Source organism: Marmota monax, unplaced genomic scaffold (assembly GCF_021218885.2).
Source record: "Marmota monax isolate L192 unplaced genomic scaffold, Marmota_monax_Labrador192_F-V1.1 WCK01_AAM20220418_F8-fsc00001, whole genome shotgun sequence".
Classification (NCBI taxonomy): domain Eukaryota; kingdom Metazoa; phylum Chordata; class Mammalia; order Rodentia; family Sciuridae; genus Marmota; species Marmota monax.
Genome location: NW_026693777.1, coordinates 25,332,710 through 25,351,798, shown reverse-complemented (window position 1 = coordinate 25,351,798; position 19,089 = coordinate 25,332,710). Strand labels below are relative to the sequence as shown.

The window sequence follows — 19,089 nt, the reverse complement described above, 5'->3', positions numbered from 1 at the left end:
CAATGACTTCTCACTCTAAATGTGGCTACGCTGCACATTTGTTCAAGTCCGTTAAACTGGAGAGGGGGAGTCTAAAGAGCATAATCTTTATTTGGGTGAGAGTTCTCTAAAGCTTGAAATGTTTTTACTTTATGGCCAGCAACTGTTATCAAGTGTGGGCGTGTCTTTGCTCACATTTAAAATTATTTCAGGAGACTTTTGAAGGGAGTGGGGATAGAGTCCAAACTGACCTCTTCTATAGATCCCTGGTCCTGTTTCCTCTGCTGCAGATTTGCTTCCCGCCCAGCTGCTTTGACAGCTGGAAAAGGAGAAGTGGCAGGCTTGTAGGGATGGGTACTTGGAAGAAATGAGAAGATCCGCTTTGCCTCCCTCTCCCCATTGTGCGTGCTCACCCCGTAGCGTTTACTGTTCCGTTATTACAACTAAACTTGAGAATTCTTGGAGGATTTCGATTTTGCCCAGTCCTCTTTGTCCTCTGGAGACCTTTTGACGAGGCATCGCATAACCCCAAAGTGAATTCCTGTAGCATCCCTGCCTCTTTGATGGGGAAAAAAGAGGGAGGGCCCAGGCAGGAGGAGAGGGGGAGAGCGAAACGCTGTCGCTCTTACTTGTTTTCTTTCCAGCCACTCATTACGTCTTTTCATCCTCTGGGTTCAGTGAAATACTGAGGAAAAGTCCACCGGCGAACAGCGGGCGCTGTCGAGTGCTGGGAGGTGCTGAAATGGCCAGGGCGCACTGGTCGGAGCCTTGATTGGCAGAGCCGACCAGTGACTGACAGGGGGTCTCCATGGCGCCCGCGCCGCCAATCCGCCCACCCCAGTAGTCGCGCCAGCTAGCCTGCCTGCGTGCCTGAGCCAAGCCGAGCCGAACCTCCTCCAGTCGGGGACGTTAGCTCCTGGCCGTTGTGCCGCCACTGCAGCCCCAGCGGTGTAACCCCAAGGCGCCTCGCGGAGAAGAGCCTGGCGCACCCGCCCTGGCCCGCGGGCATCTGCTGTGTGTCCCGCCCCGGGCTCAGTGTCCCTACAGCTGCCGGCGCTGCCTCAATGTTTCAGCTACCCATCTTGAATTTCAGCCCCCAGCAAGTGGCCGGGGTATGTGAGACGCTGGAGGAGAGCGGCGATGTAGAGCGCTTGGGTCGCTTCCTGTGGTCGCTGCCCGTGGCCCCTGCGGCCTGTGAAGCCCTCAACAAGAACGAGTCGGTGCTGCGCGCGAGAGCCATCGTGGCCTTTCACGGTGGCAACTACCGCGAGCTTTACCATATCCTGGAAAACCACAAGTTCACCAAGGAGTCACACGCTAAGCTGCAGGCACTATGGCTTGAAGCGCACTACCAGGAGGCGGAGAAGCTGCGTGGACGGCCGCTGGGGCCAGTGGACAAGTATCGCGTAAGGAAGAAGTTCCCGCTGCCGCGTACCATTTGGGATGGCGAACAGAAGACACATTGCTTCAAGGAGCGCACGCGGCACCTGCTCCGAGAGTGGTATCTGCAGGACCCATATCCCAACCCCAGCAAAAAGCGCGAGCTCGCCCAGGCAACCGGACTGACCCCCACGCAGGTGGGCAACTGGTTCAAAAACCGCCGACAAAGGGACCGGGCGGCTGCAGCCAAGAACAGGTCGGTAACTAGCGGCCTCCGCGCTTAGTGAGCAAGGGAAGGGGGCGGGTGGAGACATTCTTGGCGCGGTACCTGGTACTTGGAGAGTCCGATTCAAATCTCAGGAGTTGGGAGCACATTCTATCCTCGGTTTACGAGCCCACTGAGCTTTGGGCTGTCGTGCGCGTGTTCCCTATGGTCACCTAGTTCCTCAACTTCTCTATCGTTCACGGCGTATCAGGGTCACTGTAGCAGCTAGCCTCGGTCGCCAAACTAAGGCTTCATGAAGAGGGGTCGGCAGGAGAGAAATAAAGATTAAAATTCTAGAAAAGATCGGGAGACTCCAAGATCTAAATCTAATTCTTGTCAGCCGGGGCCCAGGCTCCTACTATTAAGGAAAGCCTGGCTTATTACGTGTCGGCTGCAGGTTATCATTTTTAAAGCCCAGGTGCCTCCTTCTCTAATGGTTTGAAAATGGTTTTTGAGAGGACTCCTATTCCTAAGTGCAAAGTCGAGTTTTCTTCTTCCCATGCGCGACTAGTCTCAAGAACAAACTAGTTGGCCCAGGCTTCTCGTTACTGAACGTGTGGATCTCCATTAGTCCAAAAAACATTTTGTCCAAGGGCTCTGCCTCGTTCCCCAGGCCCCAACTCTCCGTGCGACCCTCAGGCAGCAATGTTTGCCTTTAGCTGGAGCCGACAGAGCCTCACGGGTACTGAGTCAGAGGTTAGCCCGAGACAGATGCACTACTGGGAAGGGAGTCCCAAGTCCGAAGCCTTCTGTCCTATTCATCCACACCTCGGCTATTTCCTTAGAGTCCTGTAAGTCTCCCAAAGGTAGGGAACAACTAGGAAAGACCAAAGACAGGGGAAGTGGAGCAGAGAAAGGGAGCGAAGGGGGCGGAGGCAATTGCAGGACTCTGCCAAGAAGCGGCCGAGGATTCCCGCTTGACCTCTGTCGGTTCTCCTTCCCCACCTTAATTGCCCGGGTCTGAGGAAGATCATCTGGTCACGGGGCTGAAGGAATGCGGGCCGGGGGAGGGGGGTGGGAAAAGGAGACGACGGGCGGCGGCAACTTTCCGCAGTGTGACCCGTGTCCCCTTCCTTCCCCGTAGACTACAGCAGCAGGTTCTGTCGCAAGGCTCCGGGCGGGCTCTACGGGCCGAGGGCGAGGGCACCCCGGAGGTGTTGGGTGTCTCCACCAGTCCGGCCGCTAGTCTATCCAGCAAGGCGGCCACTTCGGCTATCTCCATCACATCCAGCGACAGTGAATGCGACATCTAAGCTGCCCAACCAGCACGCTCAGAAACAGAATCCCGTGTAAAAACGAGATAAACAATGAAGCGGAAAAGAGGATGAAAGACCAACAAATACACCACCGACGGAAGCCAGGTGGCCAGGGACCCGCGGGCTTGGGTTTCAGTGTCGGCTCCACGGTCCGCCCAACTCCAGTGGCGCCCTTCCGCCGCTATCACAGGCGCCCGCGGTGAGGCCTGACGGCAGCGCCCCGTTGTCCTCGCTTTGCTTTTTCCCAAGGATTTTGCTGCGAAGAAGTCTTCGGAACCCGAACTACACGCTGAGCGCCTGCCCTGAGTCTCTTGTGGGTATTTCACGTCGAAAGGACGCTGTTATATATGTATAACTTTTGCTTTAAAGTTTTTTTTTAACAAAACATATATATGCTGTTTACTTATTTAAGAGACTGCCATGGTAGGTTTCTCTGTAGCTTGGGGAACTTGCTGTTTCTAAACGCAAGCTGGTGCATTCTGTGTGGAGAAGCCAAACAATAAAACAACTTGGTGGACAACCTTTCTTAATTAAGGGAGCTGCTCAGATTTTTTTTTTTTTAAAGATCATTCTTATTTCCTTTACCAGGCATGCAGGGATGGACTCTGCTGCAAATAGTCTCATCAGGATTTTCTCTGTATCTTAGGCCATCTCTGGGGTCTCCCAGTGTATTTCTAAAACAACTAATGGTAGGTCCATAACCATCTGCCAAGCCAAGTTGTAATATGTATGTATGTATGTAAGTATGCGGTGTACATACATATAAACACACTGTGATATATTTAAACCTAGAAACTGGCAACATGAGTATGCCCTATAAGGCAATCCCCCACATCCCCAGGTCAGGTAATTAGGGTTTGTCCACCAACATTAATTTTTATGAAGCAGGAACAGTTTGGGAAACCAGACTGGGCTCTACTAATAGATCCAATTTTATAAAAAAGCAAAACCATCCTGCCACATATTCGGTAACAAAAAGGCTTTCCATCTCCTTTGAAGCTCCTCTCAAGTAGTGAGCACTCATGATCATGCGAAGTGAGCATATACTCCGTTTAGAATTGAGCTTTTATTAAACTAAGACCAAAAAATAAAGAAGATAGGAGCATTTTTTTTTTTTTGCTGCAGAACTTAGTTTTAATCTAACGAATGATTTTCAACTAGACAGATACCAAGATGGAGGGTAGTATAGAATTGTGTCACAAATTGAGGGTAAGACAAGGCTGCAGAAAAATGGTAAACCTTTTAAAAGTCTGATTCCACATTTTAGAATCAGTGATCAAGAGCCTCACTCTCCTAGTAATAGCCTCAATTAAAAATATAAAATATTCCTAGCATTAATTTTTCCTTCTGCATACACACACACACACGTACTACTATCCTGACACTAAGAAAGGAAATGCTATCCAAAGAGTCTCCTAAGCTTTTTACCTAATGAAACAGATTGCATATTATAAAATTTGACACTGATCTTTAAATCACTTGAGCTGGACTTCTCTCCCCACCCCCTTAGAGTCCTTTCAATTTACCTCTCTGTCCTTAGATGTTCTTTGGGTCAGAAGCCTGCTAACTAGTGGATGATTTAGGCAGATATGTTGATCTGCAAACCAACCAAAATAACTGAAGTAATGGAAAACAAAAAGCAGTCAAATGGCAAGATATACTTTGAAAGCCCAGGAAGGGTTGATTTTTGATTTCTAAATTACTTAAACAGATTTGGCTCATCTGAACTTTATAAATGACTGTCATTGTACACAGTGGCCCCTTTTGGAGAATTTTTAAAAATCAAAACTCTTTCTTGCACAAGAGCCCTAGACTGAAGCATTGAGAAACCCTTTGTGAGCAAATTGGTGTTCTTCCCAAAAGCAAGCAAATGCCTTCCTGTAGGTCCTGAATGGCTAAGATGATAGAGCTCTTTCCAGACTGCAGTTTGTTTCCTAGAGCACATAGTAGTTCCACTAGTTCCTCAAATGCCCAGGAGCAGGACAGGGCTACAGGGAGGCACCTAGAATGCAAATTTTAAGGAGCCACTCATTTTCAAGGTCATGTAAGTGCCAGAAATCTGAAGGTCTCTGTAAAATTTACACTCTAAATGCCTGTATTGCCTCACCATAGTCCTGAATCTACCAAGTAGTATTGCACTTCTATGAAAAATCCAGTGATTTCCAGTCTTGTGCCCCAGCTCCACCCCATCCTAGCTATGGAGTTGCCCAGAACCAGCATTTGGAGGGCTTTATTTGGCAAACTTTCTCTCTTAACTTGATGATTCCAGGTCCAAAAGGAAAAGGAAAGAATTAACGAGTGGAATAATGTAAAAAAATGATATTCTAAAGATTCCAACCCACTTATCAGTTCAAATGATGTCTAGAAGCAGAAAGAAATGCCCATTCTGCATTTTAAAGGAAACAGGTAGCACTTCTAGGAACTAAGCTTTCTCTTGAAAAGAATTTTTAAATGACACTTGTTTGGAGAAAGCAAGAAGGCCAAACAGTGGTGGAAGTTGGTTTTTTGTTTGTTGTTGTTGTTTTCAACATTTTGCTTTAGTGAAAGCCTTTAAACTACATCTATCATTTACTTAAATTAACATGCTCCCTAAGGATTACATTATAAAGTGGCTATAATGTTTCAATAATCTGGAGATTTGTTCCTCTAATTTCACTTTAGAATCTTAAGTAGTTAATGCATTTTTAAAGATTCTTTTAAAAAGTATTTATCTGGGGCTGGGGATATAGCTCAGTTGGTAGAGTGCTCACCTCACATGCACAAGGCCCTAGGTTCAATCCCCAGGGCGCGCGCGCGCGCGCGCACGCGCGCGCGCGCGCACACACACACACACACACACACACAAGTTTATGTGAAATCTAGTGACACCTAACTGCCTTTGTGAATAATCAATTATTTGGCGACCACATACTGGAAATTAGTCCAGATCTTCACAGATATTTCTTTTATTTGAGATTTCTTTTATTTAAAGGTCCAAATTTTCCCATGAACATTATTATAAAAGATTTCTTTTTAAGCCCCCTACCCCCAATATCAGTTTCATCTTGTTCTAGACAGGGTTCTTTTAATCAATAAAATGTAGAAACGCTTAACGTTCTGAATTTAGAGATATCTCCATATGATGAGTTTCCTTTCTTCTGAAATTCTTTTATCACAGTTGCCCCAAAAGCAGTTACTCCGGCCGGCAGAGTAGAAGTAAGCATTTTAAGCATTTTTACATTTCAAGAGACCTGACCAATGTCAGGATTTTACCCCGAGTCTCCGCTCAGATTCTTTTACCGCTTGTAACTATTCCAATCATCCTTCAGTTCCACAAAAAAAAAAAAGAAAGAAAGGAAGGAAGGAAGGAAGGAAGGAAGGAAGGAAGAAAGAAAGAAAGAAAGAAAGAAAGAAAGAAAGAAAGAAAGAAAGAAAGAAAAAAGAAAAGAAAGAGAAAGAAAACCGATGGCCCTGCTCCCCAAATGCCGCAGTTCCTGTCGCCTCCACTTAATGACCCACTCGGCTTCCACCCGCCGCTGCCCACCCCCTCTTCCCCTTCACCAGTTTGTTTATAAAAATCTGAGAGGGTGGGGAGGAGAGGCTTGGGTGGGGGAGGACTTGCTCTTTGTTTACATTAAACAAATGACAGGCAAAGAGCTCAGGCTAAGTCTTCCTTGACCTCGTTCTCTCTCCCTAATTTTAACAAAAAGGAAAAAAATATTGTATCCAAAGAGAATGTGAATGGGGCGGGAGGAGGAGAGAAGCAGCTTTTCGCTCTATTCAGCGGGGACGCGGGAGCGCGGACGATTTCCGCTCCCATTGTGAGGCGGGGCCGGGGGGCGGCGGTGAATGGGGGGTCTGCCGGGCGGCCCGCGGGGCTGTCAGGCGGCTCAGCGTAATCAGGGCTAATGACAGTGGCCGGGCGCTCGGCGGGACAATGCGCGGGGCCGCGGGGTTTTGTCGGCCTGAATGGCTAATAGGTTTGCCTGCGGGCAAAGAAGGGGCGGTGTCTGGAGAAGGAGGCAGAGAGGGGAGAAGGGGTCATTGTCCGCGCACTGGCCCGGGCGCCGAGGCGCGGCCGCCCCTGGAGCCCGGCGCGAGGGACGGGCGGCAGCGGCCGGGAGGCCTCCTGGAGGCCCGATGGAAAGAGGCCGCAGGAGCGGCGGGCGCGTGGGTCCCCTCGGGGAGGCGGTCCTGTGCGAAATGGTGGGGCCTGAACTTCATTCCGAAGGAGAAGGCTGGCCCGGACCCACAGTTGCCGGGAGGTGCCCCTTCCTCCGGGCTCGGATCGCGACTCTGAGGGGAGGCAACTCCGCGCACCCACCTTTTCCGTCCAGCACCCGGGGAGCTCGCACACTGTAGGCCTAGAGCCACTCCTGTTGTGACGGCCACACTCAACTAGCTCGGGGAGAGAAATCTCTCAAAACCTGGGGACGGGGTTAAATAAAAACCAAGGTGAGCAAAATACACACCCAAGTGAGCGCTCCAGGAGCCACGGAGACGCGCGCTCGGCCTCGGGGCCGCGCCGACGGCTGGGCTTTGCTAGAGCCTCAGTTAAGCGATGCAGGGCCGCCGCGCGGGTCTGGGCCTGCGCAAGTGTCTGCGCGCGCGTCGGGCCTAGGCCTGCGCGAGTCTTGCCCGGACCGCTAGCCCCACCGCAGTAGTAGCCCCTGGCTGTAGGCGGCGCAGAGCTAGATGCCCGGCCAGGGTGAAAAAGTTGAGAGGTTTCAGACCCACGGAGCGGGATATGCAGGCACTGGGGCCTCCAGGGGGGGGGTTTGCGCAGCCGGCGGAGGCTCAGCTGTCCGGGAGGAGACCGGGAGCCGTGCACTACGAGGAACAAACCGCAGGTTTAAGCCTGGCAAGCCACCGGGACCCCCCTTCTTTCAGAAACCTTGCCACTCCGGTTTCCCTTTCTAAACTCTTAGACATTTCAGGGTGCATCCTGGCTCGCAGCTCTCTAGATCTTGCCTTGATCCTGTCTCTGCTAGGATTTATATTCCCAAGCATCTTTAGATGTACCCAACCGAGAGAGAACAAACTGGTTTCCTTTCCCCTTTCACCGCCTTGTCCGCAGACAAAGGGTGGTGAGGGCGATCCCAGGGCAGCACAGGCAGTTTCACGCCTCCGTGCCTCTGCTCACGCTGTTTCCGCTTGCGGGGTACTTTGCTTTGTCCACATACTGCCCTCTACCTGGGCCACTAAACGGTCAAGCCACCAAATTTACCCTACCTCCACCGACTTTCTCTTGAACCAGTGAGCCGCCCACAGAAAATTGTTCACTTCCTCCTTAATGCTCAGATTACACTTTATCTAAATGGTGGTTTTAATGCTTGTAACATCTTTTTGTGTATTTATTTGCCCGTTGGACTCCCTTCCTCCATAGAATCTCCTCTTTAAGGGCAAGGACCGAATTTATTCATCCTTGTACACCCAGCACCTAGACTGAGTAGTAGGTGCTCAATGAATACTTTAAACCTGAGTGAATTCATGAATCTTCCTTGAAACCGGCCTATTCTACATTAGTGGAGAACCTCTGCTAGCTCTGAGCTTATTTGAACAGCAAAGATGACATACTGGCTGAACCCAAAGTTTATTTAAATTCTCCCAGCTCGCTGACTGGCTTGTTGAGTTCTATCCCTCTGAGCCTATGGTTTTTCAAAATCCAGTGGTTTTGAGTTCATAACGTGAAAATATTCTTCTCACACAACACATTTCCCAAACATTAGGGCGAGAGTCATTCCCTTAGGTTTCAAAAAGTCTAGCCATTACACTCACTAAAGACTATAAAATAGAATTTCTAATATTTTTGTTATAGAGTAATAAAGGTTTCCACCTCTTTGATAAGTGCTGTGTTTTGAATGTTTGTATCCTTCCAAAATTCATGTTGAAACTTAATTCCCAGTGCAACAGTATTAAAAGATGGGGCCTATTATAAGGAAGTGATTAAATCATGAAAGCTCTGCCCTCATGAATGGTACTGCCTTTATTAAAAAAAAAAAAAAAAACAACTTGACTGCTAGTCTCTTTTCTACCCTTCTACCATGCAGCAAGAAGAGACTATCTTTTTTAAAATAATATTTATTTTTTAGTTGTAGGTGGACACAATATCTTTATTTCATTTTTATGTGGTGCCTTATGCATGCTATTTGAGTGCTCTACCACTGAGCCCCAGCCCCAGCCAGATGAAGAGACCATCTTACAAGCAGAGAACTCCAGCACTTACCAGTCGCAAATCTGCTGAGCCCTTGATCCTGCACTTCCCACCTCCCTAACTGTATAAATTTCTTCATTTGTGAATGCTCAGTCTAAGGTATTTGTTTCTTTCCAGGAGAAATAAACTAAGACAATAATACCCTTCCATTTCTTTCTGCCTCCCCACTGCCCTCTCCTTTATCCTTCTTCCACCTTTACCTTTAAAAAGTAAACATACACACACACACACAAAAAAAAAAAATCTCAAATTCAGACAAGGGGTCCACTTTTAAGACAGAGAATTGGCATCCCACCCTCATGCTTAAGCTAACCTGGAACTGGATAAACCACAGTTTTCATTAAAATCTTAAATTGCAAAGACTCTATGAAAATCTGCTTGATAACAAACTCATCCCAATTTTAAATTTTAATGGACGAAGCAGTGAACTGCATATAATTTTGAATTCTGATAAAATATATATAAGGCTGCCTCCTGGAAAGTCATTTTAGCCTGGCACTGTCAATCTGCAACCTGAGTATTCTGATTTTATATATATATTTACATATCTATATATATATACACACATATACACACATACATATATGTATAATTTTTTTCTGAAGAGATTAATTTTGAATTTTCTAACATGAAAACAAACACCTAAGTTCAGGTGGCATACATTAATTTGATATTGCAAACATTAAGATTCTTGTTAATGATCTGCCTATTTAAATTAAGCACCATTTAAAGCATGTTTTATTGTATCAGGTGTACTCTTGACTTTTTATAAATTCATGATAAATTATGTATTTGAACCAAAGACCTATGCATGCATACTAGACATCAAAATTTTTTTCAGGTAATCTTGACTGTGTGAGCAGGATTCATCAGTTTAAATTAGACAAATAAATAGGAAAAATAAGTCTATTTTGTAAAGATACTGTGGCGATGGATTGACACCTGACAGGTGAATCAAATGAACCTGGTTTGAAGTACCTAATTGCTATGAATTTGGACAAGTCACTCAACACTTTGAGATTTAGTTTTTACCGCCATAGAATGAAATTGATAATATTCAGAGATATTATGAATATTACTGGAATAATGAATATAAAACAACTCTCATAGACCCTCACATATAATAGATGTTGAGAGAATGGAACTTCCCTTTTCCCACTCTCCTGGTTAAATATTAAGGCAAAGAAATGCTATATGACTCTTGTAATAAGTGTCATTGGCATATTCATAATATTGTTGACTATGTGAATGATGCTGGGAATTTAACTCAGGGCCTCATGCATGCAAAGCATCTGGTTTACCGGTGAGCTACACTATAACCCCTCCCCCAAGCCAAGGTGAATTTAAATGCTAAATGCTGTCCTCAGTATCTAAAGCATCTTCTTTTCACCATGCCCAGGAGTGACCCAAGTTTTTCCATCAGTAGCAGTAGATGGGCTTATGCTAGTGCACCATTATTCTTTCCTAGGCTCTCTACCTTGCCTAGGGCTGCTTGGCATTGATGTGAAGCTCTCCAAGAAGATCCCTGCCCACACTGCAAGTCAAGATAACCCCAGATATAAAGTATGGTCACTGGCTGGGGTTGTGGCTCAGTGGTAGAGAGCTTGCCTTGCATACATGAGTCTCTGGGTTCAATCCTCAGCACCATGTAAAAATAAATAAATAAAAAATAAAGATATTTAAAAAAATAAAGTATGGTCACTGAGAAGTAACATAACCTCTTGGGGAAAATAAAAGGCTTGTTTCTTTGAGGAAGAAGCAATGATCTCACTTTACATGTATTTGTATGGATCTGTAGAATTATTTACTTATTTATTGATTGATTTTCTTTAGTTGTAGTTGGACACAATACCTTTATTCCATTCATTTATTTTTATGTGGTGCTGAGGATCAAGCCCAGGGCCCGTGCATGCTAGGCAAGCGCTCTACCGCTGAGCCACAATCCCAGCCCCTGAAAGTCAGCAAATAGGGTGACTCCTACCTTTTAGTTAAGAAAACTGGGGCTCACATTACAAAGTCACAGGACCGGGGAAGAATCTGGATCTTGTAGGACCTTAAGTTTTCGCAACTTGGAGGGGGGAAGACACTCTTTAAGATGAAAGATACAAAATTATATGTACAAAATTGGGTATGAGAAAAGAAACCACACAATTACAAATTTTAAAAACCTAGCAAATATAACCACAAAATCCAGACAAATAACAAAATTATTTTATTAACTGTCTTACACACCTCTAGAATAATTTTTTTACCCTAAGTTTTTTTTCTCTATATGCTCTTTGATTGATTCTTTATGACAACAATTTCATAAAACAGCCCCAAATAGAAAGATAATTCGATCTTTCACCTAGCGTGGGTTAATTTAAATATTTTTATTATTAATAGTTTAGATAAATTGCTTCTATCTTCAAAGCCCATTATTGGCAATACCATATATTACTTTTGGATTGGTATAAAATTTGGAAAAGCCTCAATGAAGTTTCTTTCACATGTGATCAATAAGATTTCATGTCACTTCAAGATGCTTTGACCTGTCCTAACTAGTCTTTGCAATGACACCCTCACTAATCAGTTTGTGGTCAAGGACTTTACACATTGATGCAGGGAAAAAGTCAGCACATTGGGCAATAGGAATATTCCTGCAAGACATTCCTGCACTTCAGCAGCTGACAACTTTAAAAAGAAGTGAAAACACAATGGATGTGTAACTGATGCAATGGATATGTAACTGATGTGAATCTGCAATCTGTGTATGGGGTGAAGGTGGGAGTTCATAACCCACTAGAATCAAAGTGTGGAATATGATATGTCAAGAAATTTGTAATGTTTTGAACAACCCACAATAAAAAATTAAAAAAAAAAAAAAAAAAAGAAGTGAAAACAAATCATTAAAATATATATCACCAAACCCAAATTAATTGCACCTCCAACTCAAGTTCCAACTCCTTCAGCTACTGGATCCCCAAAACGACTATGGTTATTCAAGTGCCACCCAGCAGGAGAGGAACTAGACAGAAGAAAGATAAGAATAGAAAGAGGCAGTGGCCTACTGTAATTAAATTATCTTATTTTAAAAATTTTCCAAAAATGCAAGATCATGTGAGCAAATCACTAGGACATTAGAAGAGGCCTGTGCAAGTGAGGTATCTCAAAGCCAAAGCATCATTTGCTTCAAGTTAATTCTTCCTCTGCATAAACAATGAGTGATAAGAACAATTTTCTGATCCCAAGTCCTTTATTCTTGTCTATCACCTGAGACAGTGTATTTTCCCAGAATAGTACAACAGGGCTCTACTAAAAAGCTATTTTTAAAAATGATTCCCGGATGGAGGAGGACCGTTTAGGGTTGCTCATGGAGAGCTGGCCCTGGGTAGAACCACCAGGTGGGGTTATCCCTTTGAACCTCCTTACCTATCCTTTTGGGAGTCCCCCCTCCACTTTGCCTCCTTACAAGTGTCCCAACCCAAATTGTCAAAAGCCCTTCAGTGTTCTTCACTCTCCCTTTATCAAAATCTATTCTCAGGAGTCACCAAAAAAATCAGATAAACCAATTCACATCCACATAAAAATAGCTGCTAAAAGCTTAATGAATTACCTACAGATTGGGACCTGAGATGGTACTTTCTAACTGCTAGGAGATAATCCTTTAATTCAATAACCCAAGTCACTAATGGTGCAATTCAGACATCACATCAGGCTAGTAGAAAATTATTTGGGGTTGGAAGGAAGCCAAGAACCCTTCAAATCACTCCAATGAAGTAGATGACTGTTTTTTAAGTCATATAACAGCAATATTGAAAATGAAATGAAGGGGCTGGGGTGGTAGTTCAATGGTAGAGTGCTTGCCTAACATGTGTGAGGCATTTGGTTGGATTCTCAGCACTGCTTATAAATAAATAAAAATATATTTTAAATAAATAAATACATCTAATCAGGCCTCTCAAGCTTTGCTCTCAAGACACAATTCCTTTTCTATTCTTCCCTTTACCATCAGACTTTATGAGAGAGTAGCCTACATTATTTGCCCCCATTTCTTCTCTATATGCTCTCCTTAACTCATGCACTATGACTTTTACTTATATCACTCCATCAAAATGTTTACCTCAAAAGTCACTCTACCTAGTCCTCAAACTACTCAACCTGTTCATCGTCATCTATGGAGTCTCCCTTCCTTCTAATAGGACCAGGATTAGATTAAGGTAAGCAAATTGCCTGAGGTATAAAAGTTAAGGAAGTATTTACTCAATGTCCTAGTTTAGGGTTGGCATCCAAGAATGAGTACCTTCTTAACTTCTGTTCCATAGATGCCTCACCCTAGCCTTCTGGAACATAATGGATCTCACTAAATTCAGAGCAAGGCCTGCAATTTGCTGTCTTCATGCCTTTGTTCATGATGCAGTTGTAAATAGATCTCCATGTTTTGTGTCTGCCTTGCATCCCTTTCTACCTTCTTCTGGTAGCAGCACCCTTAGGGAACTGGCCCTCCCCACTTCAATGTTTCTGTCATATAGAATTTTCCTTCCCCCAACCCATATTGAGGTCTAACCACCAAACAGGGCCATCCCTTTCAGAAAAAAATTCTGAATTGGAAGCAGAGAAGCAGTTCTCTCTGTACTCTTGGATTGAGATCAGTAAGAACACCATACCTCAGCCATGTCACCTCTTACAGGAAGGATCCTATTTGTGCTATTGATGCTGAAGCCGGCTCCATGCTGAAGCCAGCTCTGGCCTTGTCTCTCTGGTTTGCTTACAGTAGCTAACAAGATATCCTCCTCCTTTTTCTTTTGTTGTTTAAACTACTTTTGAGTTTCTGTCACCGTCAGAAATATTCTTCCTCTTCCTTCATAGGTACATAGAGTTAACTTTCCTGGCTCAGCTCAAAGGCTGATTTCCTCCCAGAAGCTTCCCTGACCCATAGGATTTAACTAATGGCTCCCTTGTTTGAACTGCTGAGGCATTTTATGTATCTCTCATAGCTATTTAGCTTCAAATCTTATATTTCCCACTATACCAAAAACAATCTTTAATATCTATAACTAAAACATACCAAGTTTTTGGCAAAGCAGACAATTGAAGAATCCCCGATTGAGCAGGTCCCATAATAACCATCTCATTATTAATGGCTCTTAAATCTTGCAATAATCTCCATTTACCAGATTTATTTTTGATGACAAAAATGGGACTATTATGGGGAGATACAGAAGGTTGTATATGTCCTTCCGCTAATTGTTGTTTGACCAGGTCACGGGCTGCTTGTATCTTTTCTTTAGTCAGGGGCCACTGAGGAACCCATACTAGTCTTTCTGATTTCCAAGTAATTTTTATTGTCTCAGTGGCCCTTTCTGAAAATCCAACCCATGTCTGTCCGTTCCTTGATCTATTTGTATTGGTGCTGCTATACCTTGTTCTTGTTTTTCTAATCTTTCTCCTTTCCTAAAACCTTGTCTAGTCATAATAGTGGGTGCATTTTGGTTGATGTTATTTGTTAATGTCAAACCTAATTGATCTAGGACATCTTGTCCCCATAAATTTACGGGAAGATGATCCAATACATACGGCTGTATAGTTCCTTCACATCCTCCAGGATCCTTCCAATCTAATACCATTGCACTTCTATGGGGAATTGTCGCCACTCCTAGGCCTCGAAGCGTTTGAGTGGCTTGTTGTGATGGCCAATGTTTTGGCCATTCTTGATGAGAGATGATGCTAAGGTCTGCACCTGTATCCAGTAGCCCATTAAATTCATGTCCTTGAATATTTAGTTTTAGCATGGGGCGAGAATCTAAATTTAAAGAAAGCATAGCCCAATCTACACCTGTGGAGCCTAATCCCTTGGAACCTCTTTCTACAGTACGACTGGAAAATTTATCATGTAGGCTGGGTATTATTAGTAACTGTGCTATTCTATTTCCTGGTGAAATTACTGATATACCCTTTGGAGAACTGGCTACAATTTTTATTTCACCTATTATAATCGGGATCAATTACCCCAGGACTTATCATAAGTCCTTTTAGAGTAGAAGAGCTGCATCCCAATAATAAGCCTACTGTTCCTTTGGGAAGAGGTCCTTTCACCCCTGTGGGAATGATTTGAACTCCCATCTCTGGAGTTAGTACTGATCTGGCGGAGGCGCAGATGTCCAACACTGCGCTCCCTCTGGTTTGTCTGATGAGGGATCTAATGGACAATGTGTCCTGGGCACTACCCTGATGGGGCTGCTGGGTTCCTCCAATGCTCCGTATATTTGTGGTTTGGGGCCCCGGAGCATTGGGCCCCCCTGTCCATTTTTTGGCAATGGAGCCCGATGCCTTTCTCCACGATATCGTGGATAAACAATGGTCCTTGTTCGTTTTTTGATAATGGAGTACCCTCTATGGTGGTTTGAGAACGGCATTCATTAGCCCAACGTCTCCCTCTATGGCATCGTGGGCAAATACCCGGTATTCTACTCCTTTGATACCTAGTTTTGTTAAACCCTCCTCCTATGGGGCAATTCCTTTTAAAATGTCCTGTTTGTTCACAATTGTAGCATGTTCTTGGCCTGGCATCTAAAGCCTGTTTTACTGCAGCTGCCACAATTTGCCCTTGTTCATTAATGTCTCTGGCATCTAAAGCCTGTTTTACTGCAGCTGCCACGACTTGCTCTTGTTCATTAAGGTCTCTACATAATTTAATATATGTGTTTAAATCTTCATGTTTCCATGGTCTAATGACTTCTCTGCACCAACGATTCGCTTGCTCATAAGCCAGTTGTTTTATTAATGACATTGCTTGTTCTGTATTCCCAAAAACTCTGGTAGCTGTTTGAATAAGCCTATCTACAAATTCAGCGTAAGATTCATTAGCTCCTTGTATTACCTTAGATAATTGACCTTGTAAACCTCCATGTCCTTGTAAAGTCTTCCATGCCCTAACCGCCTCTGCAGCAATTTGTGCGTATACGCCAGGATCATATGCAATTTGTTGCTGCTGATCCTCATAAGGTCCCTTTCCTAACAACATATCTAGATTTCTCTGAGGATAACCAGCTGCTGCATTTCGCCTAGCCATCTCCTTGCAAAATTCCTCATTGGCAACCTTCCATAACAGGTATTGTCCTCCATTTAGCACAGCTTTACACATATTAGCCCAATCTGCTGGCGTCATGTTCAAGTTGTTAATGGATTCGACCAAGCTTACAGTGAAGGGTGCTTGAGGACCATAGGTTGTTACAGCCTCTTTTAGCTGCTTCACTGTTTTGAAATTTAAAGCATGGTGAATTTGCTGCCCTCCTGCCTCAAATACAGGATCTTCAAGAACAAGATTCATAATATTTTTGATCCTCCAAGAACTGAGGATCCTCCAGGATCTTTCACACAGCAGAAAACTCAATAGATCTTTGCTGAATAAATGAATTAAATAAATGAACATAACATAAAGGATAGCCAGAATCATAATATTTTATATTAGGAAATTTTATTTTGAATGAGCTGAAGTTCAAAGGAAAAAAAATGAAGTATTTTATTAACTGTCTTACACACCCCTAGAATAATAAAATAAAGTATTTTTTCCCCAAAGCCAAAATAAAAGAAAGAATAGCCCATTGATTACTAGGGAAAGATAGCAATCAGATTTTTTTAAAGGTGAGGAAATAAAAGCTTATGTTTATATTTACTCATATCTGAATAAATAAACTCTGGAAGGATGCACAAGAACCTATACAGTGGTTTCAAGTTTGGTAGAGCAACTAAACAAATAGAGTCCCAAGATGAGAGGGACACTTTTCAATGTATAACTTTGTATATTTTAAATTTGTTTAACCATGTGAATCATTACCTATTCAAAGGTGAAATTAAAATTAAATGAATAAACTAATAACTAAAGTGAAGTTTTTGGTAAAGATCATTCTTCACCTACAAGATGAAAGGAGAAACTTACCTTCTAATGAAATATGCATAAGTGATGGCATGTGTTCTTGTTTTGAAAAATGCTATGGCTCTAAAGAAAAATGAAATCATGTCATTTTCAGGAAAATGGTTGGAACTGGAAATCATTTTCTTTAGTGAAATAAGTCAGACTCTGAAAGATAAGTATCACATGTTATCTCTCATATATGGAATGTAGTGGGGAGAAGATGATGTGAAAGTAGAAAGTTAGAGAGGGAAAGGGGACCAGCAGGAAGGGGGTGGGTAAGAGAGGGTAATAGGGAAGGTGTATATGATCAAAGCATGCTATGCATAAGCATGTATGAAAATGTTACAATGAAACCAATTATCTTATACAATTAATAAGTGCTAATAATTATAATAAAATATATATTGTAAAGCAAAAAAGTAACTTAAAGATGAAAATGATATATTTAAATTTGTTTAACCATGTGAATCATTACCTATTCTAGTAAATTCTATCAGAGTTTGTAGTAAATGGAACAAATAGCCCTGGAGATGATAATAACACTGATATTGAAGCTAAATTCAAAGGGTTCAAATAAAATTATTTCCCATAAAAATCAAGTGTAACAGAGAATTCAGAATTCTTCATATTCTTCATCTACTAATTCACAGTTTTTCTTTCCAATGAAGAAAAAAAATGTCCTTTTGTCAGAACTTATTGAAATTTACATTTTTGGATGGGTGATTTTGAAAATGAGAAAATAAGGTTAACGTTAAATTGAAAGGTATTTTAGATATTTGATCCAGTCATCTCCAGTCTTTTCATCCAAGGGCTTTTTTTTTTCAATCATGGGCCTCATATCTTGAAATATTTTGTCATCTAAATGAAATTTTAAAACTCACCATGATGGATAATGCTAATAATCAATAAAAGCAAGCAACTTTATAGACCAAAGGGAGAAGAAAAAGCAATCTCATTCTTTTGTTTTTTTCATCTGTTCTTTTTAGATATGCATGACAGTGGAATGTATTTTGGCATACAATATCATTCTTCTAGATGAATATTGAAAAATCAGGTCTGTTTAGAGTCTAATTTATAATTAGCTAAAATATCATTTCTTTTAGGTAAAAGGATCAGCTTGGTATTTGCATTGCAACATCTTAAGTAGTAAACTTATAAAATCTTAGTTTGTATAAATCATAAGTCTCATTCTTCTAGTGAAGAAACAATAACTGTCAATACCCCAATGGTATAATTAACACTATTATAGACATTCAAACTGGTCAGAAATCCATTCACTCATTCAATCATCCTATAATCATTCATCCAATATCTATTGCTTACCTACTATGTATAGGCATTTTCAGGTTTCTACTCACATTGAAAGTTTCTTCACATTTTCACAGTTTAAGTAATTATCAGTAAATGAATGTCCAATAGGTAGAGATCAGAAAGGAGCACTTAGCCCTCGTAAGTAAATCCAAATAGTCAAACAATGATGAGTTACACTCCAAGATCCAGTAGGAACTGGCTGAGGTTGTCTCTCTAAGTAACTACTAGAAATCTTAGATACTCTATGAGCAATGAAAGAAATGCCAAGACTCCTGGGATGGGAGAATGATTACCTCAGCTGAAAAAAGAGGATAAGGATACATTTTTAAAAACCATAGATTCTCTATCTGCATGGTGGACCACAGTGAGTATCACAGGTCACCATCCTAAGCCAACATTTTAATTTTAGATTTGTATGAAGGTTAAAAAATATAACTAAAAAAAATAACTACTATGATAGTTGACAGAAATAAAATTCAACATGATGTTATTACTCTAGAATGTTTGGCCCAAACACACAAGATAAATTTTGATAGGTCTGGTTCAAATGTCCAGGCTTTCACAGCCTATAACCACAAAATAAGGTCTCAGGCCATACTTCTTCTACATATGAAAATACAATGAACCTGTGCCCTTGATTGAAGTAAACTACTTGAGATTTCCCCAGATTGTTTTTGAATTTTATTTACATTTTTCTGCTATGTTTCCTTGTCACAATACCACACTCCTACTACTGCAGGAAACTGCCACACCACCAGGCACAGCGGTCCCACTTATGATCCCTGCCACTGTAACTTCTCTCCTATCTCAA

General features: G+C 42.6%; 1 protein-coding gene across 1 annotated transcript; it reads left to right on the top strand.

Moving 5' to 3' along the window:
• Positions 1-983: 983 nt before the first annotated feature.
• Six6 (SIX homeobox 6) lies at positions 984-2,877 on the top strand. The gene is made up of 2 exons (XM_046460659.1): positions 984-1,615; positions 2,709-2,877. Exons 1-2 carry the CDS (start codon positions 1,044-1,046, stop codon positions 2,875-2,877), a joined length of 741 nt encoding a protein of 246 aa, XP_046316615.1. The 5' UTR covers positions 984-1,043.
• Positions 2,878-19,089: the final 16,212 nt, after the last annotated feature.